At 37.6% G+C, this 14,897-nt stretch overlaps 1 protein-coding gene across 5 annotated transcripts in view; it reads right to left on the bottom strand.

Annotated features, from left to right (window-relative positions):
* The window catches only part of GRIA2 (glutamate ionotropic receptor AMPA type subunit 2), a 155,151-nt gene extending 140,575 nt beyond the window's left edge, over positions 1 to 14,576 (bottom strand). For all 5 annotated transcript variants that reach the window (XM_077753039.1, XM_077753036.1, XM_077753035.1 and 2 more), the window contains exons 1-2: positions 14,331 to 14,576; positions 13,665 to 13,805 (exon numbers count right to left, since the gene is read on the bottom strand). In XM_077753039.1, coding sequence (XP_077609165.1) covers positions 13,665 to 13,805; positions 14,331 to 14,418 — 229 coding nt within the window. In that variant the 5' untranslated portion in view covers positions 14,419 to 14,576. The remainder of the gene's footprint in view (positions 1 to 13,664; positions 13,806 to 14,330) is intronic.
* Between the last annotated feature and the right edge of the window lie 321 nt (positions 14,577 to 14,897).

Below are 14,897 nucleotides of genomic sequence, written 5' to 3'. Positions count from 1 at the left end.
TAATTATTTTTCAGCTTCCATCAAGAGAATTTTATGTTTTCTTCACAATTCTTAGAATTACCATTTCTACTTTTAACATACTTTGATTCAAATCTAGTTCCAAGGTACAGAATAATATTTATAAATGACCCAGAAACCACTACTACACTACACATGCTAACATAATAAGAAAATCACCTAGCTGACCTAGATTAACTACTACCTCTGCCATAAAAAAGAATTTTGGACTCATGAGTAATTTCCAATATAGAAACCTTATCTTTCTTTGTCACCTCAGCTATTGTCAAGAAATTGGCATAGAACGGGTATCTATTAAAAGTTTGAGGAAAGAGATAAATAAAGAAGAAAATCCTGATATAAGTTCTGATGCTTTCTAACAAAGGTGACATAAGTATTTTGAAGACAAACACTTGACTTTTACCCAATGCATTCTACCTCAGGTCCAAATCAAAAGTCCCAAATCAAAAATCATCAATATAACTGTATCTTGTAAATACATGGATTTGTTAAAAGAATACTTTGGACCCACGTTCTTGCAAGACTACATGAAAGAGTTCACATGCTGCTAACTGCAACATGAGGCAGCATTAGATTAATAAAAATCAACACAATATGAGGTAGTGAAGAGTTTAGGACCTAAGAAAATTTTAGCTCATTACAGATTTCCTTACTTTTACTTATTGTCAGTGGATATACCCCCTTAGAAAACATCTCTCCATTGCCCAAAGTAAGTGGTCTCTAGAGAAGGAATTATTTGAGTTTCTCAAATCTTTGATACCTTTTCAACAGAACAGGAACAGGCAAAGAGAGCCTCCCTTATTCATGCTGAGGAAGGAACTTTAAGGAAAATGACGTCGCGACCAACCAACCAGCAGCAAGATGCAGACAACTGGTCCACAGGGAAGTGACAATGAACATGTCCTGTGTTTAATGTTACACATAGGAAATATCCACCATCGTTTTTACTTGCTCAAATATATTGATAAAAGTAGTAACTGGATAGAATTGAATATTCACAACTAATGCTAACCAGAATCTACATTTTGTTAACTTATTCATAATTTTCAGTTGTTTCTGTTTATCAGTCAAAATCACACACACACAGAGGGTGTGTGAACCAAGAGCACCTTAAATTCTTGTAAGACGTGCATGTTCACCAGTTTCCTAAAAATGATAATAGAATAAAACCCTAGCCTCTAATATTGGTTGGAGTGGTTATATTTAAAGAATCTTATTAATTTGAAAATTACCTAGAGAGCTACATTAGCTCTCCTTACCTACTTTCCTCTCCACGCATCTAAAAGTATGGAGTTAAGTATAGGTGACTAATGTACACTAACAGGGATTGAAATCACTAAAGTTAACAACATTAATCACTATATTATATTGGGCAACTCTTATCACTGAAATCTGACAATTATATTATGAGGCAGGTATTACAATGACTGTCATTTTACAGAGGAAAACACAGGCTTAGAACGTGTAACTGATAACATACAGAGTCATGTAACTGATAAACATCAGAACCATAATGTCAAACCACGTCTGCTCATTTTAACCGACTAGCTGCCTTGCCACCTAGGCCTGGGGAGAAGCTCTGTGGCCTGGGGAGCAGCAGGCTTCTCCAGGCGAGAGCGTCTCGGCAAATCTGCAGTAGCTTAATTCACTTAAATTTCTGTTTTCTCATCTGGAAATCAGTATAATAATTCCATTTAGCCTATAAACTTTACAGAGCTACCTCCAGTAAAGGCAAAAAGGATGTGAAAGTGTTTTGAAAAGATGAAAGTTATATATAAAGGTAAGACTATCGAATACATAAGCTCTCTGAAGGTGATAATTTTATTCTCCTCCATTGCTCTAAGAATGCTGTTTAGTTCACAATAAAGGGCTAGGATGCAGAAAGGAAGGGGATATTTACATCATGTATGACAAACTAATCAAGGCATTTATTTTCTCATTGAAACTAACAGTATTATCAGGCGTGACGAGGAAACAGCCTCATCTTACAAAGAGAAAAAAAACATACTTTGCATCAGAAAGCTTATTGAGCATATACAAACTCATTTTTGCTGAATGCAAAGCCTCTTGTTTTCTTGACTGCTTTTCACTTAAATAAATATAATTTAATTAATGACATAAAATAAAACATTAGGAATCTATAATGTGTACAGTTCAAAAAGATATCAGACAATATCTTAATAACGTGCTTGAAAGATCTACCAGGGATAAGAGAATTCTAAATTGTGGACATCCTAAATGTTAGTGACATGTGACGAAGGGAAAGATGAATACCACTGGATTCTCAGCACCTCAGTCTTTAAAAATCAGTTTCATAATTTAGGGCACCAAGCAAAACTTTAAGAGGCTTTATAGCTTATGTTGCTCGTCTCTTCTTTGCCACCAGACACCATATGCCTGCCCTGGTATACAAACGATAGAAAAATATTCCAACAAGAAACTAGAAATGCATTTTTCTTTATCCCACTCCCTCTCTCTATTTTAAATTTTTTAATGTTTATTTATTTTTGAGAGAGACAGAGACAGAGCGTGAGTGGGGGAGGAGCAGAGAGCGAGGGAGACAGATTCCGAAGCAGCCTCCAGGCTCTGAGCTGTCAGCACAGAGCCAGATGCAGGTTTGAACTCAGGGACCAGGAGATCACGACCTGAGCCTATCCAGGCACCCCTCCTCCTCTTAAAGCAACGTGTATCAAAACTACCTAAAGATCCTAACGCAGAAAGTAATAATAAAAGTTCGCTAATTTTCATGTACTTCGTGTCAAATAGTATGCTGCGTTTTATGTCTATTGTGTATCTTCAAAACAGTCCTCTAATAGATGATTCCCTTTCTCAAAGATAGAAACTAAGACCTACCTAGATTACACTTACCTAAGGCCACACACCTAACAATAGGACTAGAATTTGGTTCCAAGTTCAGACTCCTAACCAATGCTACTCTGTCTCTCATGATATCAAGGCTGCAAAGAATCAAAGCTTTTTTTTTTTTTTTATTTTCACAGCCAAAGCATTAAGATGACAATCACTGACTCTCTGTGTTCTGAGTGTAAACATGAAGATTTATAGTCTTTCCCATCAAAGAACTAAAACTATATAGTTCCTTGATATTCCCTGTGCATCGTTGCCTTTCCTCCTAAAATTTCCTATCCATATGTCAATTAGTAATGAGACCATAAATTTGTAAAGACTAGAAAGCTGTTAAAATAAATAAAGCTATCAATTGTGAAAGTGCTTGGGAATTACAAGCTTGATGTCTCCCTTTCATACAGAAACTAAGAACAAGATTGAAATTTTTCAATTCCTTGCAAACACAAGACACAAATAAAAAGCATGACATAAGTTGAAATGTATCTTTAAGAAAGGCTAGCAAAGCACAAATCTTTCCTACTGCCCCTAGAGATCATCACTTCCAGAACTTTCTTCGCCAAAGGCTTGTTATGAGAGATTTTTTTTTTTTTAAGGAAGCCCCTCTTCCCACTCTAGAGTTTTAGGAGCTATTTCTATGGAAGCTGGATCATCGAAAACAGATAGTCTCATTAAATATCTGAAATCCACCAAAAATACCTTACATGAAGCCCTTGAGGAATAAGTTAAAAATGTTCCAATTTACCATCATTAAAATACATATGACAAGATTTTCAAATATACTGACCAAACTGATCATCCTATACCTTGTAACCCTTACTCTTCAGATGGAAACTACTCATTGTGTTCTGCATTTCTGTGACAAACTGCCCTTTAAGAATTTTTAAATAATTAACTTTAATGACAGAAATTATATATTGTTTGAGAATTATCATTAATTTCGTTGAATATTCTTCTAAGGCATGCTAATATATTTTTAAATATATCTGGGATTGTTAAAATGTTATATAGATGTTAAGGAACTAGAATGTATCATTACCAGATAACATAAACTAAAAGACAAATTTTCCTGTGTTCTACTGATAAGTGCAACCACCATTTACCAAGCAGTTGTTTCGTTGCTACAATGTCTCAGGCACCCCAAGCAGGAGGTAAAGTTTATCATGACTCAGTGCATGCCCTTCCTAAACTGAAATCTAGTAATATGTTCCACATTACATATTTTTATCTACAGTGTTTTCCAAAACTTTTCAGTCAGTATTTTATTTCACAATTACCAAGGGCATATCTTTCTACCAGCTCAGAAGGATAATGTGCCTGAAATTGGTGATTTGCATAAAAGGATGCAAAATGCCTCTTTTCCTTCTTGTCTCCCTCGAGAAGTAGTTAATAGTTTCTATATGTCAAAAGCAATATTGTGTAAGAATTCACTGTTTTATAGCTGCCCAATGCCATTGTCGATAAAGATTGACAATAGATGTGCAATTCGGGGGACTCCATAACAAAGAGAAGCTTAAAAAATAGAATCTCCAGTTCCAAATTCCTACTGCCGTGCCTAGTGCATCAAGTTACAGTGACATTTGGAGGCTCCTACTTTTCCATGGCCCTCTTCCCACACTTTAAGAAATCTGGCAATTTCAATTTGCAATAAAGAAAAATAAATACTTTCCCCCTTTGGCTGAAGATACTTATTTCAAAATATTTATTTCACTCTATCCTTTTAGTCTTGCCTAAGGAATAAAAAAGATATATAATCAAATTGTTGACATCCTTAACTGCAATGGACTGAATACAGATGCTAGGAAATTGTACAATGAAAACTAAAACTAAAAGAGAATAAGATTGTAACGTGAAACCTTAATATCAGCTGCAAAGGCTTATCGGCTGAGGAAATCTTTCTTGTTTTTAATGTTTATTTATTTTGAGAGAGAGAGTGCACAGACTCTGGAAAGCATGCTAGTGTGAGAGGGGCAGAGAAGGAGAGAGAGAGAGAGAGAGAGAGAAAGAGAGAGAGAGAATCCCAAGCAGGGTCCACACTGCCAGAATCCAGCCTGACACCAGGCTCGATCTCAAGAACTGTGAGATCATGACCTGAGCCAAAACCGAGTGTCAGATGCTTAACCGACTGAGCCACGGAGGCACCCTGAAAATACTTTTTCTTTTAATCAAGTTATGTAACTTGAGTTTCAATTAATTTATGCTGAAGTTAGAAATGATTGACTAAGGGGCGCCTGGGTGGCTTAGTCGGTTGAGCGTCCGACTTTCGCTTGGGTCATGATCTCACGGTTCGTGGGTTCGAGCCCCGCATCGGGCTCTGTGCTGACTGCCAGCTCAGAGCCTGAAGCCTCTTTCGGTCTGTGACTCCCTCTCTCTCTGACCCTCCCCTGCTCACGCTGTCTCTCTCTCCTACAAATAAATAAAACATTTAAAAAAAATAAAAAAGAAATGATTGACTAAGGACATATTCTCATAAGGATAAGGAATCAGTAACACTTCATTATATTTTAATAATAAGCAGATGGCATATTCAGCTTATTTAACGTATTTCTATCATTTACATCAGTATAATTGGGTATTTGTAAAGATAAGACAAAAAATATTTGCCTTGAAGGATTATCTTCTGGGGTTAACTGAAATTCAATTGGAGGACCATAAAACAAGTGAATACCACAGTATTTCTCAATTAAAATTAATTTCACATGAAAGGGTAATAAATGCCATAGAAATATGATGACATATTCAAAATATTTTGGACATACTAAAATTTAGGCACTCAATTCAACCCAGTTTGTGCTTATATTTTAAATACCGAAATAGGAAAAAGGAGAGGAATTAACAAACCCTAATGAGCTACATAAAACTATACAGTAAATTAAAAAAAATAAATAGTAAAACTATGAGGGGTGTATATGTCATTTATTTGAGAAACATGAAAAAATACGAAAACTAAAACAATCTAAGAAACTATCTCCTCATAATTTCCCTTCCTATAATTAACCCGATTATCTTCCAAACCTATTTGTTCTATTCAGGTGAAGACACTTATAAATGTCAAAGCTCTCAATTTTAAAACTGTCTTTGACCTTAAGCTAAAAATCAGTAGCATTTTAAATGATTTTTTTCAATATGTTAATTAATGTACAAAAACTAAAAGTCTAGAATGACAAGTTGAGGGATTTTTGCTGAAGCAAATTACCAATAGAATGAAAACAGGAAAAAGCTAAATCACTGGAAAATAACTCCTAAAGGTAAACCACTGATACAAAAAACAAACAAAAGGCATGCATATAAAAAATTATACACATTAGTGCAAATATAACACAATTAGTCCACAACAAGAAACTGTGCCCACCAACTCCTCATACTCTTTTTAAAAAATTTGCACTAAAAGATTAACATAGAAAATTGTGGTATAAAATATTGTGGGGGCAGGGGGAGACTAAGACAATTTTGTGGCCATTCAAGGAATATGTATAGTCACACTTTATGGAAAATCCAAAACTAAAATGGAAGCTGGCACACCCATAAGTGTCAGGACCTTTTTTAATGAGTCTTGCATTCTGACCACTGCCAACATGGCTTTGGCATCATCCTAAAAGCATTCCTAAATCCTCTTTAAAGTGTGTATTCTACTTATCTTCAGCAAATCATTTTAATGATTTTTATTTTTATTTTTTTTTGAGAGAGACAGAGAGAGAGAGAGAGAGCAAGTGGGAGAGGGGCAGAGAGAGAGAAGGAGACACAAAATCCAAAGCAGGTTTCAGGCTCTGAACTGTCAGCACATAGCTTCATGTGGGGCCTTAACTCATGAGCCATGAGATCATGACGTGAGCTGAAGTTAGACGCTCAACCTACTGAGCCACCTGGGTGCGCCTTCAGCAAATCATTTTAACATATAGCAGTGTACCTTAAGGAATAAATATGATAACACTGAACATATGTAGCTTGTAGATGGAGATGAAAAATACATTACACCTCTATCTAAATAGGATATGAGGCAGTCCACCAAGTAAATGGTTTCTTTTGAAATCAAAATGAAGAGGAAAAGCAAAATTCTGAATTTAAAAAGTATTATTCTATAATAAGAAAATCTCCTATAATATTAACTGTGTTTAACAGATAAACAATCATTAAGTCACTCAATGTACTAGAAACTGATCCAGGGTTTGTCAAGGATAGAAAAAACGACAAAGGCATGATTCTGCCTCCTTTAAGAAGGCCACGTTCTCATTCCCCATGCTAATTTTTAAAAGCTTTCATTCTCTGAATTAAAATTATCAAAAATGACAAACTGAACAGTACTAAAAAATAATAGGTATCAAATTCCTAATCAACCATTGTAAGAACCACATTCATCTTTTTTCCCCCAAATTAGCAAAATCTGCTTTGAAAAACATTTTGATGTTAAAAATTTTTAAATCAGGGGAAATTTTGAAATTTTAACTCTGAATTCAACTACTAGTTATCCTACTGTACTGAAGAGACATAGTCATCTAAGAGGTTTGGCAGTTGTTTATTCAAATCAATGAGAAAAATCTCAGAAATTTTGACTGAAAATGACTAGAATTAAGAAAGCTAATATTTTAATCACATCTAGGGAAACTTCAGTGGGATCCAGTTGGAAAAGAAAAAGAAAAGGAAGTATAATTTGCCCAGTGGCCATTACCAATCCCAATAAAACATTAAAATCTAATACAAGATTTTAACTCTATATAATGTAGCCTTTGTTCATTTCAAACAAAAATCTCTATTTAAATTTAAATCTTATTTTCTGTAATGGCATTTGCTTTGCAGATTAAGTATCTCCATTGACTTTTTTTTTTAAAGACAGAAGGAGAAAGAGGAAGAAAGGAAGAAGGAAAAAATAGACTCTCTGAAAACTCAATTAATATAATAAAACATGCTGGAATAATTAGGAAACAGCTGTTGTTTCCATCCTTCCTTAAAATTGGGGGGGGGGTGCAGCTAGGAAGTTGAAAAGTCTGTACGGTGTTATTGGAAGAGATTACAAAAGGATCCGAGGTCTGAGCATGAATCAGCATTCTATTGTCATAATGTCACAGTGCAATGACCTTATCACTTTAAAGGCTTGATGTGAAACGGAAATTCTCCATACTTCTTGAGTCAGCAGGTTGAAGCCTGCAAGACCTCAAAAAGGAATAGCACAGGAATAAATGTTCTTTAACTTAAGTTTCTATCGTTTCATATAGTATTTTTACTTAAATATTTAATGTCTCTAATCCTAAAATAGAATGTGTCAACCAATACCATTCTTTGATTGTATAGTGTAGTATAGTGTAGTATAATGTATCATTTTCTTGAAATTCTCTTGTGGTAAGTATGAAAGTTTAATTACAAAAAAACTAATGGCAAATTGATTATTCTTACATATAAAGAGCTATTTCTTTCTTTGTAACCTTCAATTGAACATAACAATATTTACACCACCAGGTTGTAAAGGTATGGTGTTCTGGTACATGTGCCCAGTTTTCTTCACACCATGAATTCTTATCTTTGCTTAATAGCATCCAAGTTGATTTTGGTTCTACAAAATTTTTGCATATGTTGATAACTCCAGTTTTAGTGATTACCTCAATAAAAAGGGTAAGACATGAGAGCCAAGCCCATCTATAACCACTTATAATCTATAACTCTACATAAACACACACACACACACACACATACACATATACATACATACGTACCCACAGTCACATTCATGCAAAATGTAATAAAGGTTTAGCAAACATTAATTAATTGATGAACACTGATACACAATTTTAATAATTCACAACTAAAATTCAATGATAATAAATATACCTCAAAAATGATATCTGCAGAATCATGTTTAAAAGCTGAAAAAATACAAATTTAGAATTCTCTTTCTTGTAAGAGCATTTACAGTCAATGTTGTCTCTGGATGCCTTTAGTAGTTATTATTAATCAATTTTACAAGGATATTTAAGATAATCTGCGTAAACTCAAAGGCACTGTTTTTAAAAGGCATTGAGTTATTTTTCAAACAGAATTTGAAGTGAAGTTTTTCTAAGTGGACGCCACTTCTATATTTTTTTTCCATTTCTCTAAATAAATGTGTTTATAATGTTTCAAAAGATATTTAGTGTGTGCAACAGTTTCACGAAAGAAGAATATTTTCTCCAACATCCCCATCTGCTGGCTTAGAGAAAAAGTAGATTTGTACCTGTTATTTCTTTAAATATTTTTATAATTTATCTTACGGAATTGAAATATAAAATTATTAAATTATTTTAAAATAGACTAATAGCAATTTGTCAAAGTCAATCATGAAAAGAAATAGAAAGGAAAGATTTTGAAGAGGACACTTAATCCTTAAAAGTTTTCATTCCAGGGTCCCCTGGGTGGCTCAGTCGGTTAAGCAGCCGACTTAGGCTCAGGTCGTGATCTCTCAGTTTGCTGGTTCAAGCCCAGCATGGGGTTCTGTACTGGCAGCTCAGAGCCTGAAGCCTGTTTCAGATTCTGTGTCTCCCACCCTCTCTGCCCCTCCCCCACTCATGTTCTGTCTCTCTCTGTCTCAAAAATAAACAAACTATAAAAAAAAAACTTTTGTAATGTTTTCATTCTATAGCTCTATGGGATCAAATACTCATGTTTATAGTATTTGACAGTTTTATTTGAAAGCAATTTTAGGAATGAGCACAACAACAGTGTATTAAATTTTTGATAGTGTGAAAATATTTAGTATTTTCCTAAAATCTGTCTTGTTAAATTATATAAAATAAGTGGTGTGTACACATATGCCCAAATCAGATTTATTATTTTACAAAAAATTTTAGTTACTGTAATATATTGCTTTTGTATAAGAACTATTAGAATATCTTTATATCCTCATACTAAGGTTCTTAGAGAAGACCACAGCGGCCACTGCACACTGAAGTCCTACAACATTTTGAAAACTATTCAAAACTATTCAAAAGAGAATAGAAGAAAAATGTTAGAAGAAGACATGAATTTCTATGAGAAAAGTATTCATTTATTCCCTAACAACTAGAAGGCACTCAATCTATATTGCAAAAAGGGAAGGAAGGGAGTAGAGAGGGAGGAAAGAAGGAGGAAAAGAAGGAAGGGAAAGAGAGAGGGAGGGAAGGAGGGAGGAAGGAAAGGAGGGGCGAAAGGGAGGAATTCTTGAGGCCCATCACTAGTCTGAACTGTTGAACAGATCCGACACTAGTCTTCATTTTTTCTTTTTTTTTTTCTGGTTTTATGGTTTGTATTTTCTCATATTAAAGGCTTATGTGTTAACAGTTTTCAGGGGAAAAAAGTCTTAGTACTATCTCTAGTTAAGAAGAAAGAGAATGAGGAAAGAAAAGGGGGAGGGGGGAGGGGAGAAAGAGAGCAAAAGAAAGAATTGGAAAGCCCTCCTTAGGTCCTCAGGTACCCATGGAAACAAATGGGAACAAACAGGTACTTTCGTCATCCCGCTGTGACTGTGAAAGAGGAAGACGTGGGAGTTCAGTGCACAATCACTTTAACCAGCTCACAATATAATGACTTCATTTCATTTGCATAACCTTAACCCGTTTGGTGGATCTTGCTGGATCCTTAAATCAGTGTCAACCTAGACATTCCAAATAAGTGCCTTCATCTCAGGACTAAAATTAAATTAGTAGACTAATTTTTTTCCCACTTTGAAATTATATTACAAAGTCATAAAACCCCACTTTCTTAACATATAAATGCAACTCTGTGAGAATTTTACAGTTTAACTAGGCAAAACAAGAAGCTACTCTATGAACATTGACTGATGATACATATTTTAATAATGGAGTTAAGTTGAATTCCTTAGATTTCTGGTGGAAATAAGAGAAAGCCATTTTGGTTTCAGCTATCACCATATTTGATGCTGTTTCCACTTCACATAGTAAAGGATCATGGACTCTCCTGACAGAAGAGGCAAGTCAACAAAGGCTAAGCATTGGAGAAAAACCTGGAGCAGGATTTAAATGATCGAGACTGATCTTCACAAATTTGATATTCAAGATTTCCATTCATTTCTTGACTGCTGACTTCATGATTGCAGTTTCCTTGAGCATAAAAGAGTTAAACTAATTTTACCTTTTCTATTGTCCCTGGAAAAATGAAAAGAAATGAAGAAGGACACAAACATTCCATTTCATTTTACAATCTCTAGGTTGTGAAATTCCTAAGGGAATGAAGAAACTGAGTCACAAAAAATGTTATTTGCTCAATGAGTCAATGTCAACTCCAGAAAATTCTATACAATGTGTTTCTTTTGTGTAACAGTCCCTCACTAGTTCTCTTTAGCAATCAGTAAGATTACTTACAACATGGGAGCAGCACATGCCAAACTTGAAAACACATTCAGTTCTTTACCATAATTTGTTTTAGTGTCTTAGAATAATGGATGGGAGAGTAATTTTGGGATATGGAGACATACATTTTTATTTCAGCTTCATTTTCTGAGAAAAACAAAAAAATCTGTGCAAAATGTTGATTTTATTTTCCCAGTTTCTCAGATGCATGGTCAAACAAATTAAATTGCGTGTGTGTGTGTGTGTGTGTGTGTGTGTGTATGTGTGTGTGCTTTCAATGAAAACCATGTGCCATGGATCTATTCATTTTGTGGAAATTCATGGAGTTATACATGTATTTAATATACATTTTCTGCATGCATATCTTACTTCGATAAAATTTATATTAAAAATAAATCTACTCAAAAATATTGAGACTGAGGACCTAACTTAATTAAAATCTAAACTAAAAATAATCTTTAATCTTTACAAAGCCTCAACAGTCATTCAATACCTCTTAGAATCAAGGAATATTCATTTTGTTCAGTGGACATATCTGTCATTTTCTCACTCAGGCCCTCTCATTATTTTCATCAATGAGTGAACTTTTCAAACACTGACCATTTTCCCAAGTATACCTGTCAATTACTTTCACCCTGTATTAAAAATCTACACACTTGCAATAATCATAGCCCTCAGTTTCATTACTTTCACAGCATTTTCACACTAGTATACAATCACATACAGTCATATACTTAGCACAGGCATAATGTTATTAAACTCCTAATTCAGGAGAAAAAAAATTGAAACTTGATATCAAAACAAATAAATAACCTAAATCTGGTAGGTCAATAGGTCAAATATAAAAACCTTCAACAATTAAACTACAGTAGTTTCTTTGTATGTGTACATGTACTAAAGTTCTAACTATACTTAATATTTTTCCACGGAGTTTTTTTTTAAGCTGCAAATCCACTTTAAGACTGTCTCTCTCTCTCTTCCTGCACCTCCCCCCCACCCCGGGCCTCAGTTTCTTTTCTCACTTGTTTTTAACATTAAATATATATCTACATTTAATATATACACTTAATTTAGATAGATGATAGATTAGATAGATAGACAGATAGATAGATGATAGAGATAGATATAGATAGATAAATATAATATTTATATTTAATAGATAGATATAGATAGCACTGAAACCTTCTTAAATAGGTTCTTTATAAATAATTGGCTTGTAGACACCTAATACAACCAAAATAATGCCCCTGTTCTATCAGTAAAGGAACATCGTTTCATTTCTTCAGCCGTGGGATGGTAGTTTCAAAATGAGTTGATGATGTTCCTGATATACCGTAATCAAGCTAACCCATCGACTCTATGATTAAGGATTAGTATGGGAACTGAGATGGCAATCAGTTTGTCTAATGTGGGAACACTGCAGTTGGGCTTTTCCCGGGGTAATTTTCCGCTAGCTCCTTTACACCGAAGCTCAAGTGGAAGGTGGGCCATCCANGGTCGCGGGGGGGATGGGGGGGGCGCCAGGACTCGAGCCCGCGAGCCCTTGCACCGAACCCGTTTAAGTGCTTGGGTTCTAATACTTTGTCCTAAGCCTTGCTAGAGCCTCGTCGCGCGTCCCGGAACCCTGCGCCGAGCGCTGGGGCCAATACGCATAACTGCAAAGACTAAAANGCTCCCGGAGAACAAAGCGCGCCCGGCCGGCGAACCGACCGCGGCGCCCGCGGCGGAATCGCCCCCTTCAACTTAGGCTGAAGCTCTACAGAGCTGTGAGAAATGGACAGCGCTCCCCCTCCACCCCTACCCGACCCAGCCGGGCCCTGGGCCTGCGTCAGTCCCGCTCCTCGCCGCGCCCCTCGGGTGGGCGTTACGTAACAGCCCCGAACCCAACTCCAGGACCATCTTAACAACTTGTCCCGTCGAGGTGGGGGATAGGGGGCTCCCGGGGTCCATACGACGAATCCGAGCTGGGCCTGTGGATTTCAATCCCGGGCCAGGAGAGGCGTGTAGCTGCCGGGGCAGGCGGCCGGGCTCGGGCAGTCCCCGTGGGACCTATCCGGCAGCTCGACAGCGCGCCCAGGAAAACAGCGCGTTCTCTGTGGTCAGGGTACCACCACGAGCTCGTGGGGTGGGGGTGGGGGGGGTGAGCGGAAGAACAGGAGGGCCTCTCTTGGAACATCCAAGACTAGAACCCCCGACCCCAAGGAAGCCCCCTCCAGCTCCAGTCACCACCCCACCTCCCTAGTGCGCACACTCTTCAATGCTTTTCGGTCCCTCTTCAGCAACCACCCCCCCCTCGCCAGCGGGGGTCCCCGAGATTGCAGCCACTTTCTCCCTACGCCGTCACACGCACGCGCGTGTGCAGTCACTCACACCCACACACTGACACACTGAAACACACACACACCACCCCACACTCACACTCGCGGGCGCTCCGCGGGCGGCATCCAAAAAACATGAATATTCATTACTTACAAGCATTGGTGACTGCGAAGCTGTTTGCTACCTCCAAATTGTCGATGTGGGGAGTCAGTCTGAACTCCGAAGTGGAAAACTGAACCATCCCTACCCGAAATGCACTGTATTCCTGATCGGCGCCCCTGGGAAATAGTCCCCCTGCAAAGAACAAACACCAAGCAGGAGAACAGTGTCAGAGCCAGAGAAGGGAAGGAGGGGAGCCCAGCAGCTCCCAACAGCCCAGGAGTCTCTTATCCACGCTAATAGGCCGAATAAACACATCAAGGGACTCGGGCAGCCGGGAGCTGATGTCCAAATGGTAGCTAAAGGGTCAAGACACAGATGTGAGAGTCTGAGGGCAAGATAGGTGGCCAGAAACGTTAGCCTTTCCTGGTAATCACAAGCTTTGCATTCAGACCGTCTAGAAAATCTGAACAAACAGGAAAATGTTGTTTAAGACAGAATTAATATAATTTGGAGATCAGAAAGGAGAACACCTTTTCCTCTTTTATACCAAACCCAATATACATGCTAAGAAAAACATGTATATTCTAGGCAGTTTAAATCTGGAATGCAGTCAAGGTATGACATAAGTCTACATGACATGAATTAATTTGTCCACTATGAACAAAGATTACCACCAAATTATGCACAATTCAAAAGCAGAGCACAAAGGGTACCTACCTATCTGTATGCTGTTAGAAGAGACACCAAAAATCAGTCCCCATAAAACAGGAGAAAGGAGGGCAGATATATGCATAATCTTTTGCATTTCCAAGAAAAGTAGATCATCCACAAAATACCCCCCCTTTTTTTTTTCCTTTTCCTCCTCTTCCTTCTTTGGCGGTTTTCCTCAGCAAATTAGATCCTCTGCATTTTGAGACAGCAATTTAGCACCCAAGCTGCTAAAAACCTGAAGTGGAGGCAGAAGAATTCCTATTTCCCAGGTCCTGCTGGTGGCTGCTGATGCCCTGCGCCCTGTCCCTGCTTCCGAAGTCCGGAGGACTGGCTGGGTGCAGTTTTCAGCGGAGCTGCCGCTGTGGGTCCAGTGTCTTGGAATATTCAGCACCCTCCCATGCACTCACACACACTCACCCTCTCTCGCGCTCCCTTCTCCCTCTCCCCTCTGTCTCACACACACGCGCGCGCGCGCGCGCACACACACACACATACACACACACGCAAGTCACAGAGGAGCAGGCAGTCCCGGGCGCGCGTGCGCGACTCGCGGCAGGCNCGCCCACCGAGCGC

Source organism: Crocuta crocuta, unplaced genomic scaffold (assembly GCF_008692635.1).
Source record: "Crocuta crocuta isolate KB4526 unplaced genomic scaffold, BGI_CrCroc_1.0 scaffold591, whole genome shotgun sequence".
NCBI lineage: Eukaryota > Metazoa > Chordata > Mammalia > Carnivora > Hyaenidae > Crocuta > Crocuta crocuta.
Note: the sequence above shows the minus strand (reverse complement) of the source record. Positions and strands in the feature narration are given on the sequence as shown.